Source organism: Diceros bicornis, chromosome 23 (genome assembly GCF_020826845.1).
Source record: "Diceros bicornis minor isolate mBicDic1 chromosome 23, mDicBic1.mat.cur, whole genome shotgun sequence".
Classification (NCBI taxonomy): Eukaryota; Metazoa; Chordata; class Mammalia; order Perissodactyla; family Rhinocerotidae; genus Diceros; species Diceros bicornis.
Window position 1 is genome coordinate 34,895,920 of NC_080762.1, and position 12,297 is coordinate 34,908,216.

The following is a 12,297-nucleotide window of genomic DNA, read 5'->3' on the forward strand; positions in this document are numbered from 1 at the left end:
TCTCATCCCTTGTTTTCTGACAAATTCATTCCTAGCTTGACTTCTTAGGCACTTCTTGCTTAGTCCTTGCTGTTTGTTCATTAACTCAGCAGAAGTTTTGAAGAGCCCACTGGGTTCCATATTTTTTGTGTTTTTGAGACCTATTTGATTCCTGGACGAGAGAGCGGTACTGCTTACCTCTTTGGTTTTCAAGATTTTTCCTTGGCCTTTTGGTTTTTCTTCCTGGTTGCTTCCTCTGCGTTCTCCCTCTGCTTTATTTGCCTGAATTTTCAAGAAGCTTTGAAGCTGGATAGGAGGCTGTCTTCTCCCTGTTCATCGGCTTGCTTCAGTGAAGAACTGTACCTGTTTATTCTGTATTGGGGCCTTGTTGATTAAAAAGTATAATCATAATAGAAATGTTTTCATTAGAGGAGAATTTACTTAGAGGAAGAGAGGCACATCAGGTTGTACTATTCCATCCCCAGGAGTCTCCTCACTGACACTGTTAAATTTTGTCAGTATAGTACATTGGAATGTAGATAATTATGATGAAGCAAAAGGGATGCTTTTGCTAACACTTGGCCTTTGCGCCTCCCCAGCATATCTAATACCAGAACAGTATCAACCTGTCTTTTTACCCCTCCTCTTATATTATTGCCTCTCTTGGCCTCTCTCTTCCCTCTTGCTCTCTTAGGTTATCCTTTTTTTTAAGAACTTCTTTTCATCCATAGTTTTTCCAAGTTTCCCATAATCACCCTGTGGTCTTGACGTAGATTTGAAGTGTTAAAAAAAAAAAACATTGCGTTTGAGAAAATAGCTTTCTTTTACCTCTCCAATCATCTCTTTCATGAATCTTTTTTTAATTTCAATCAGAGTTTCTTTGTGGCCAAGGTCAAGTCTCTTTTATGTCTTCAGGGGCTGCTTTTGTACTAACAGAAGTTACTACTTTTTTACATTCTCTTTGAACAGTGAAATTTCAATATGTATCATATTCCTTATTGGATGGCTTCAAAGAATGTCGTATCTTTGATTCTTACCTATTGTGTTTCGGTTTTTATTATCCCTTTTTTTCCCTCTTTTTCTCTATATCAAGACATGCAAGTTTTTTTGCCTCATTTTTTTGGTCTGCATGTGCCTTATCTTGAAGAATTACTGGTTTCATTTCTGTGTTTATTTGAATTTTCTCCTCCAATCTACTCTGCCAATTTTCAAAAAACAGAACAAATGTTTATTGAGCATATATTAGCATGTGCTAGGCCTTTAGGGTGTAGTTATAATTAAGACACATTCTCTGAACTTGAGGAATTCATAGTCTATTAGGGTAGAAAAATATCTTAGCATGCAAGAAATGGCAAACGAAATGTAAGAGCAAAGAAAAAGTGGGTGGTGGATAAGGTCTGAACCTGACCTTAAAGGATGAGTAAGAGGGTGGGTGCCAAGCAGAGGAAGAGCGAGGGTATTCCGGAGCAACCTAGCCTCGGGGGGGGGCAGACTTGAAGTTGCTGAGGTGTGAAAGCACAAGTGTAATTGAGGGTGAGGTAGATGTTTTGGTGGGTCTACAGCGAGGGTGGAGGGTGTGTGGAAGTGGAGGGAGGAGAGGGCCAGTGCCAAGGCAGGTGGAATGTTCTTATGCATCATTTTATCAAAAGACAGCCTTCCTTCAGTGGTACCTCTATATATTTGATAATGAGGAGGAAGAAGACCTCAGGAGGAGACTGAGAAGAGGTTATCAGAGAGGTGGAAGGAGATAGAAGAGCCTGTGGTGGCATAGAAGCCTAGAGGGGACAGGCCAGGAAAGAGGGCTGGTTATGAGTGTCAGCTGCTGCACCAAATTGGAATATAATTCCACTCTTCTTGATTGATATTTTCCTCCATGCCGCCACGACTTAATTTCTAAACTCAACCAGAAAAGTCTTTTCCTCAAAATAGTGTCTCTCGATCAGTTTCAGCAGGATTCAGAAATGGTAACATTTCAAGTTCAGCCTCTTTTCCTGATTGGTTACCACATTATTCACTCTGTTACGTTTTGGTCCTATGCTGCAAAGCAGCCTAAGCCCTCGATTTTTCTATCACTTCATTGACTTGCCTCTGTGGGCTATTTTGCAAGTATGTATTGTGTTATGACTCGCCTTCAGTGTATGACTGTGCCTTATTGCTTGTCCTTTTTATCTTTTTCTATATCTTTTCACTTTAAAAGTTGAAAGTCCTCTTTTGAGTTTTAAACTTGTTTTCCAGGTTCTTTCATCACACTATGACTCTAGCCTTTGTGTTGTCCTGGCTCGAGTTCATTCCGACTGCTTCCTTTTGTTTATTTCATAAAAAGTCCTTTTCCTTGCTCCTTGTTCCTCAGCCCAAGCACAAGCCGTCTTCTCTGCGGTTCCTGCCATCCTGCTTCTCTCCACCTCATCGACTCCCCATCTCACTTCAAATCTCAGTAGTAAACATGTGTTCTCCCTTGTCTGTTCCTCTTAATTTCTCTTTTCCACTGTTATTGCTTTCTCTGTAATTGTATTATTTAACTTTGTTCAGCATTTTATAATATGAAAGATGTGGTTGAAAGTAAAGTTGTATTATAATACAATCATGTCATATAAAGCAAGTTGTTTCCCAAGGAGTCTGAAAGTCTCATGAGACAAGTTAAAATGGCTGTTGTTTTATATTCCTTGATTGTGCTAGTATAAAAGTTCAGCGTGTTGTGGAGAATTTCTCACTTCATAACCGTTGTTGATAAGTGATTGGATTAAACAACTACTAAAATAAAGATCACCCTATTTCTAATTCTGACTTTTTGTTAAATGGAAGATAATATTTTTATATGTTGTACGAGTCTTTACAATTAAAGTAGTGTTTTGAATGAACTGGAAAAGAAAATGTCTCCTGAAAGGCATATTTTATAATCACCCTTTTGGACAAATTTAGTGTACCAGACTAATATTTATTTATTTGTACCAGATGGGAAAAATCATTTTGTCTTTCAATCCCATTCTCCTCATCAAATGGAGTTATTGTATCTTTTGTGTTTGGTTCACTGCCCGTTGGGATATTCATTGGTTATCATGGATTGCCTCCATGCCTTGGCAAAAGTCCAGGCAGTACATGGACAATTTGGACTTCTCATTGGTCATTGCTGCCCACATGAGTCCTGAGACTATGGCTCTATTCCCTTTTTCAGCTTCATTTCCCAGGGAATGGAAGAGTGAGCTATGCTTTCTTCTCCATGTGTGCTTCCCCACCCCAAAACACTTTTATGTGTCACCTTAGTTGACTGGAAGGGAGTTCAGAATCAATGAAGGATGTTAACAGTGGGTGCACATTTCCGTTTTTTATTTCTATGCCTTGTTTATTTTCAAAAACAGGTTTTAACTTTATTACATTTTTCCTAATAGTATTACTGGGAAACGAATAAATATATTGCCTTTTTCAGTTTACTATACACTGCTTTTCCTTCCTGCGAAAATTTCTTGTGTTGTTTTTAGCTTTATCTCACAAAAAGTGAACTCTAAAGATTATTGTTATCCATAGCTTGAAAAAATAAAGCATCTATTTACATTTCTACAGTGAAGAAATTTGAACTTGTAATATATATGTCTACAGTTTATAACTCACTTTTACATATGTTGCCTCATTGCAAAATTTTTCTTAACTTTAAAACAGCTTAAAAATGACATTGCACATATGACAGTCTTGCCACTTTTGATATTATCCCATAATCTACAATGGTAAAAGCTAGCTGGGAAACAGTTATAAAGTTTGTGGCTTGGTGTGTCAAATAGAATTTGACGTTCACAATTTGTCTCTCAGTCTTTTTGCCGAGAATGACTGTGCAAGTTCGCATGAATGATGATGTCTTACTTTGGGGATGTTTCTTTGGTTTTATAAAACTTTTACTTTTTGATAAATGCAGTTTTATAAAGAAAGTAAAAGGCACTTAGTTGAAGCCATTTATAGACTGTGGAGTGAGAAGTGATGATTATACAGTCCAACTCCTCCGTTCACCTTGGCAGGTGGTTTTCTGTCCTTCCCTTGAAGATTTCCAGGAATAAAACATCCACAGTCTTCCAGATTAGCTGATCTGTTCATTGAGTTGGATACTTGTACAGTGTTGTTTATTCCTGAGTTTTATTTTTGCTATTTAAATGTATTTCGTTAATTCTGTTAAGAAAGAGGAGGAGGAAGTAACCTCTGTGGAAAATTACACCTCTTAATTAGCTTATGAGCCTATTTTGAAATAAAGTATATATGGTAAAAGAAAGGGCTGTATCATTTCAGAATTTTGGTGTTAAAGATTTGAGATTGCAGTTGTAAAATATTTTTTATTTGGCAGATTTATATTTATGGTAGGTGAAATGTTTGAATAGAAGTGATATACTAGATAATTATTTTTTCCCATGTTTATAACATGACCTATACTTCAGCACTCGGTGTTATACTTCCTGAGGTGAATCTAATCCATTGATTCATGATACATCAGCGCTAGGAATGTGTGCTGCAGAAGCACCTTATTTATTTTAGTACATGCTTTGTTACTCTTCTCTAACAAAAGTCTTATTCAGATTGTTCCATTATTTCTTATTCATGGGGTGCAAATTCCTCCACAATCTACCTACTGACTGTCGCTCATCGTGGGTGCTGTTCTCTTGTGGTCTGAAAGTTTTCACTGTGAGGCGTCTTTACTGTAACTTTCCTGTGTAACTTGACTGTGATGTAACGATATAGTCTGTTCAGCGCTGTGGAAGCATCCCTGCAAAGAGGTTTCACATCTGCCCCTACCAGGTCCTAAAGTTTTACCAGTTCAGGACTACTTTTTTTTTTTTTTTACATTTTTTGGCTTGGAGATGGAGTGGGGATTCTAAAGCACAGGGTAGTGTGAATTTAGGCCCACACTTCACGCATGGTACATGCCTAATAGGGTTCTGATTTCTTCTGGTGACTTTCCCCCATTGCCTACGTTGACGTCATGTCTCCCTGGGCTTCCTGGCCAGTGAGCTGAGTTTTCATATTCCTGGTTTCACAGATAGGGTGATCTTTCTTAAGTTTTGGCTTTATGCGGGTCCTTCCAGATGTGACCTATGGCTTGAAATAACCTCTCTGCATGGTTGTTAGGAAGTCCCCTGATAACCATTACGGCCTGTAACTGGTTGCATGAGTCGTATCAGCTTCAGCTCCTGCTCTCTGCTCTTTGACTTTCCTCTTGGTTTCTCACACCTGTGAATTTTCCTCATTTGTTTCAAGCTCAGCTCTTTACTGTTTTACTGGTTATATTTTGTCATTCATTTCAGTGTGTTTGGATCTGGCTGAGATTGAGAGGCAGAAGGATGCTGTTATGTAATTTTAAATTATTTTAGGCCTTTATAAATTTTTTTTGTTTGTTCACCACCTCTTTGTCAACATGTCAAATATTGTGTGCCTACTGTGTATTGAGTACTTTGAGAAATGAAGATATTTGGCTACATTCCCTCCTTCAATAAACTTAGTCCTGATGTAGACCGTTGTGAAGCTAGGGTATAAATCGGACACAAAGATGGTGCTAGTAGGTGCCAGAGAATAAGCCTGTTTGTGTGGAATAAAGTGTTAGAAAAAGAATGATAGAGGTAGTGAGACAAAGTAAAACATGAAGAGTTTTTAGAAGTTGACTGAGTTTACTGGGTGTGACAAGAGGAGATGGGACTAGCTTGAGGAGAGCCTTGAAACGTCAAACCAAGGAATTTGGATTATATCTTGTGATAAGAAAAAACCATTAGAGATTTTTGAGTGTGAGGGACGTTTCATGTTTTGTAATCTTCGTGCTAAAGTTTTGAAAGGCTAGCACATTGCTTTATAAAGAAAACTTGGTACATTCTCCTTCTTTACTTAGGAGAAGTTAAACTCAAGACTTTACAGGTACAAAAATAAGTATGTTGATTTCCCTGTTTGTGTAGACAAGAGGTTACCTACTTAATGCAGACAGGGGTCAGGCCTGTATTATAAACTAGTAGAGCTGGCTGGGAACTAAAGCGGCCACCAGAAGAGCTCAGGCCTCGTCTAACAGGGGTAGAAGGTTATAGGTTGTAAACTAGTCCAAATTTTAAAAAACGCTGTTTGGTCCCCATAAAATATGTCTGCCAGCATAGTATGACCCATAAGCTATGGGTCTGCAACCTCTATATAGAAATGGTTCATTATTATATTTCTATTACATTCTGTCATAAAATTTAAAAAGTATATTAATTATTCAGAATTGTCCACAAAATTCGGAAAAATGTGACCTGTTCAATTTGAAAGTTCTGTGTCTAACATGTAGCTGCTTATCTATGATAATAATCTTTTTGGGATATTTGACTTCCTAAGTTAGAAATAAATTATTTTCTAAAACTCTTGTCTTACAGGTAGAAGAATGTCACGTTTCAACTTTGGTACCTGAAATCATGCAATTTCAATATATGCAATTTTCACGCCACATGGATGCATGCCAACTTTTGCATTTCCTGTGTATATCCTGTGACCATTCTATCTGGGGTAAGTGATTTCTAAGGGTAGCTGGCAACAAACGAGATGTCAGCCAGCCGTGGACTGCCCTAACAAATAATGCTACGAGTTATAAATTAAACACTGTCCGGTGATCTGTGATGTGTAAGGCAGTTAATTTAGTTGGTCTGGATTAACTGTCAACTCCAGAAAACTATATTCCCAAAATGTGAACTCTGTACTTAGTGTGTTTGGAAGTAATAATTAACAATAGGGTATTATTTGTTAAAATGTGAAATTATAAAATGCCCATGGTTTCTTTTGAATTTACGGTATTTTAGTGGTTCACTATATAGTTTAAATAATTTTAGTTTTAAAAGTTCAAGGACTTTCTTGAAGGATGGTTATAATTTTGTATAAAATAAGATTTTTTGCATTATGCTTCTTTCATTGCCTTATAATATCAGTTTTGCTTCCCATATAGCATAAAATTGTATACATTTTCAATATGTAGTTTTCTTAAAAATACATTAGATAAATTATACCAGAGATTCACATTTACAATGAATTTTGTTTTTTCAGTTTCATTCTGGGAAATTACATTGGGTAAAAAGCCTGTGTATTACCTTCTTCGTGCAATTTTCTGCTTATTTAAATTATTTTACTTCACCAAGCCATTCATTTTTTTAGAACATCCTTCAAAGACTTCATGCGTCTTACTGAGGACACCTGACCTTTTGAAGCTTCATAATTCACATCTAGATGTCACCAGTCTTTCCCATGTTAACAGTTCTGACTATGTTTTATTATATGTGCCTTCGGCACCGAGCCAGGACAGCTACAAGAGGAGAAATGATGAACAGCCACAGAACTATAGAATCAAACAGCCGGACTTCCCCTCTCAATGCAGAGGTGGTCCAGTATGCCAAAGAAGTAGTGGATTTCAGTTCCCATTATGGAAGTGAGAATAGTATGTCCTATACCATGTGGAATTTGGCAGGTGTACCAAATGTATTCCCGAGTTCTGGTGACTTCACTCAGACAGCTGTGTTTCGAACTTATGGAACATGGTGGGATCAGTGTCCTAGTGCTTCCTTGCCATTCGAGAGGACACCACCTAATTTTCAGAGCCAAGACTATGTGGAACTTACTTTTGAACATCAGGTGTATCCTACAGCTGTTCATGTTCTGGAAACCTATCATCCTGGAGCAGTCATTAGAATTCTGGCTTGTTCTGCAAACCCCTGTTCCCCAAGCCCACCCACTGAAGTAAGGTAAGATTCATTTTTTAATGACCAAGTTATATGGCTGGAAGATTTTGGTTGTTTTGATATTGGATGTCTTTTTTTATTGGAAGCATTTTCATTAAGTATTAAACAAACTTGATTTTTAAACAAATCTGATCATATTATTTGCCCATTTTTCTATTACTTGTTGATATTATCAGTTTTTAGGTCTTAATTAATTAATTAATTCATTAAATATTTGTGTGTGTACCATATGCTAAGCATTGTTCTAGGTATTGGGAATACATCAGTGAACACTGAACAAAATAGACAAAACTCGCTGCGCTTATGAGCTTATTCTAGCCCCAGAGCAGTTTGTGGGCACCCGTTAAACTATAGGACCCTGGCTGCCACTGGAGGAGGAGTGGGGGCAAAGATCAGCTGCCACCTGATACACTGCTTCCTTGAAGTCCCTGTCCCCTCAGCTCTAAGGGAACACCTCCCCAGCCTACCAGGAAACCAATGCAGAGTACAGCTCAACTCAAGCTGGAGAATGCTGGTGTAATCTTTATTTGTTCTTTTCAAAACTACCTTGATAATTCATTGTGAACAATGTTATTAATGAATCAGTTTTTTTAAAACACAGAAAACCAGCATCCTTTAATATACAGATTTTATTTTTTTCTCAGAGAAAAAAAGTACTTTGGATAGGATCCTTTCTTATGTGAGAATTGTTTTATTGGACTCTGTCATTCTTTACCTCTTTCTTACCAAGTTATCTACTTTTTTCCTAAAAAGCTGAACAAATCTGGGGCTGAGATCTAAGAAACGTGTAATGTCTTTCTGCTAATCTAAAATATAATGTCTCCATAACTGATTTTGACTATAAATCATGCTCATGGGTTCCTAGCTGAGAGTTGCAGTGTGTGATTGGGATTAAAGTGACAGCTTTATTTACAGATGTGTCTCTAATTTACTTAACTAATTTTTAGCTTTATTCCACAGAAAATACCATTAGATTTTAAGAGAAAAAGAATCTTACCATGTATATTATTGCAGAATAAAAAAGGACTTTTTAAATTTTACTGATTATGGAATCAATAGATGTTTCATTGTTTAAAAAACTTGTTATAAAATACCAAAAAAGAAAATATACAGGAAAAACAAAAACCACAATTCTTCCACTCAGATTCAGTAACTGTTAATATTTTGGTGAATTTCTTTAGGCAGTCAAAAAAATTAACACCTTCTCTACCAGTTCACTGCTGGGAACAAAACAGAGCCAGACAAACGTGGCTTTTGTTCTTTGAGTTCATAGGCCAGCCTGGAAGAGGACCGTGAGATTGCAGGGAACATGTACTGTGCAGGGAAAGCCTAATCTCTGGGGCTTAGAGAGGTCTTCCCTGAGGAGGTGACAACTGAGACCTGCAGGTTGAGGGAGGCTTTAGTTTGGATAGGAAAGGTGGAGAGAGAAAGCACATGCAGAGGTGAGATCATGAGGTGAGATCTTGGTGTTTGAAGATGTGAGACAAGTCGAAGAGTGTAAGAACAAGCTGTTGAAGGGGTGCAAGCACAGGAGTGGCCTTCTTAAGATCCACACTAGTGGTTTCCAGACTTCGAGATTTCACAGAGCTCTGGGATCCTGTTTCCGAGAAGCAGACCTTGAGAGGACTGTTCCTATGCAAATGATTTGTTATGGAAGTGTTCCTGGAGAAACCGGGCAGGGAGTGGAGAAAGCGCTGTAGGGAAGGGGAGAAGTCAGGCAAGGATGCAATTTCACATCAAGTCCCAGTCTGCCTGGAAGCAAAGTTGCTAGGGAGCTGGGCTCTTACTCTCTTGCACCCATCTGCCTTGAGTTATGGGCTGGGGGAATAGGAAGAGGAATGGAAATCTTCCAGGCACATTCCACTCTGGATGCAGAGCCTCCAAGAGCCCAGGTAGTTCTCTGAAGAAGGCTGCATGTGGAAGTGCTTAGGAGAAAGCACGCAGATCTGGAGGATGGGCACCCACAACCCACCAGGAGATCTAAGTGGAGCACAGGTAGGGAAAGTTGCCTACAATAAACTAGAAAATGTAATAATAATGATAATAAAAATTAGAGGACTGATATAGGATTCTCAGATTATTTACTTTGCTAAGTAAGCACACATTAAAAAGATGAACAAATGAAATACCAACATCATTTATCATCACCATTATTTCATTAAAGAAACCTCAGTTTATACTGAGAAATGAGCAGGATTAGGATCTTGAATAAAGAACAGTTGGCGATTTTACATGTATACGTGTGCATATTTTTATATACACCAGTGTGTTCCTTATTTTTCACAGTCATGGAAAGCTCCGTCGCACACTATTGTTTGGGAACCGCTGCACTATACTGCCTGTTATTTTAATTGAGCACGTGGTTTTATGCCCACCTTAGGAGTTAGCAAACAAGAGAGTGTGTTGGAGTAGCTCAGGAATTTCTTTGCAGGAAATGGACTTGTGGTTCCAGAACATTCAAAGTTTAAAAACAATCTTTCCCCATTTCATTTGTTCAATGAGTGAAGTAGAAAAGTTATAGGTAGTTCTATAAGATCTGAAAGTCTTCTGACATCTTGCCCAGTGCTATATTAAGAGAAAAGAAAAAAGGAAATAGAGTGTCCTGGTGCTGAGGATAAGATCTTAATGGATGCTTGTGTAAGAGTCAGAAAATAGGCTAGTGCAGGGTTATGTGTTGGAAGAGAGAGACAATGAAAAGAGGAGGAAGACAATGACAAATTCAGGTCAAATTGAAGACTGATTGGAATAAAGTTATTTGGGGCTAAAATTTAGTGGTATGGATCTTTTTTTTTTGGGTGTTAAAAGCATTGTAACTATATAGTATTGAAGTGAAGAAAGCAGGGAGAAAGTGGCTGTCACAGAGAAAATTTGCTGCCAAAGGGAGTTGCTTAAGTAACGATTTCACAAATTCGTCTTGGTCGGGTCCCCTTGACTTTGTGGGCCAAGAAGCGTGATTGTATCATTTAAATCAGAATTGACCACAGCTTTTACTGGTTGATTCTTTTTAAAGCAGATGCCGGTTTGTTAGTTCCAATTAAAGATGGGCTGGGAGGCAAGGAGTGAGTAGGTACACCTATCAGAATACTTTTCTTTTATTCGCGTTTGGTTTTCTGTTCTGTCCCTTCACTTGCAGCTGGTGAAATGGAACAGTGTTGGCAAGAGAACTTGCTTTGCACTGGCTACTAAATGTGCTTACTAACCAGGAGAATTTTGGTTGTTGGGAAGCTTTTTGCATCCATGTGCCTGGCTTCCAACCTGAATAGGTTAGAAAACATATTTTCTCCGGTTTCCATTGATGAACATCTCTCTTCCTCTCTTGTCTACCTGCTGCTTCCTGGGATACCTAGAGACACTTTCTTGGTGAGGTAACAACAGGTCAACAGTCACAGAGACAAGTGGTTTGTTTCTTTGTTTCCAGGCACTGGACACACAGTAGGCATTCAGTACAATCAACAGAAAGAGAAATAAGTGGGCTGGTGAAGAGAATGCTGTTGGTCACCATCCCAGAATTAAGTGCTCCAAGTGCAGACTGAAGCACAGCCTGAAAGGGATTCCAAGCTGAATTTTGCACCTGTGATACTATATACTTAAAATACTTACATAGGACGTTAGATTTGTCAGATTTGTCCAGTAGATAAATATAGTGTGTGAGCATATATAGTAAACACATAAATGTACGGACTACAAAGGCCGTGACTTAAAGTAGTTTAATCACATCAACACTGCCCTGGGTCTAGAGGATTAAAAGAGTTCTAGCTGTGTCACAGAAAAGTGTGTGTGTGTACACATGCACATACATGCATATGTGCATTTGTTTGTATTTGCTTGTTTTCACTAACTAGTTTTTAAGATTCTAGCTTTAGTTTTCCAGAATAAAAAGACATTGGCATATTCTCTTGTTGGATAAAATAGATACCCTTCTCTTTCTACCTTGAAATAATATATTCTAGTTCTATTAGGGAATTTTAAACAAGAATTCACCTTCATGTAGATATCCCCAAATCAATATGTGTTGGTCTCCTAGTTAATGTTAACTTAATTCAAATGGCCACAGACCTATAAAATAATTTTTGTCTTTTTATCGTTTTTTCTTTGTTACTTTTTAGGTTATCAAGAAAAATCAAAATAAAATATAGATAAACTAATGATACTTGAGAGTTTAAAATTTAGACATTTTTAAATGTTTCTAAAAACTAAGATACTGATATTGTTTTAAGTATGCTATCATATTTACAACTTATGATATACATAACTAAATATATAATGTTCATGCTATGTAGAAGTCAGAAGCGAAAATGATGCTAAAATAGCATTAAATCTGGTATGTTTAAACATAACGGAAATGTTAAGGAAATCAATTTAAAGCATCATCTTAACCTTGTCCATTCTGCAAGATAGAGAGGATTTGAGTAGATTAACACATTATTAAAATAAAATATTTCTACTCTAACCAATTCTCTTCTTTAAGCTTACATTTGTAATTTTATAATGTAATTTACATTATAGTGAAATTCGAGCTATACATGAAGAACAAACATATGGTGTCTGTTTATGTATTGCAAAGGACCTGGCAGAGATGATTTCTGTATTACATTTTCAGTGT

The 12,297-nt window shown here is 37.4% G+C and overlaps 1 protein-coding gene across 1 annotated transcript in view; it reads left to right on the top strand.

Annotated features, from left to right (window-relative positions):
* Positions 1-12,297, top strand: part of FBXL4 (F-box and leucine rich repeat protein 4) — a 71,842-nt gene that overhangs the window by 12,145 nt on the left and 47,400 nt on the right. The window contains exons 2-3 of the mRNA XM_058566594.1: positions 6,345-6,474; positions 7,114-7,697. Coding sequence (XP_058422577.1) covers positions 7,186-7,697 — 512 coding nt within the window. The 5' untranslated portion in view covers positions 6,345-6,474; positions 7,114-7,185. The remainder of the gene's footprint in view (positions 1-6,344; positions 6,475-7,113; positions 7,698-12,297) is intronic.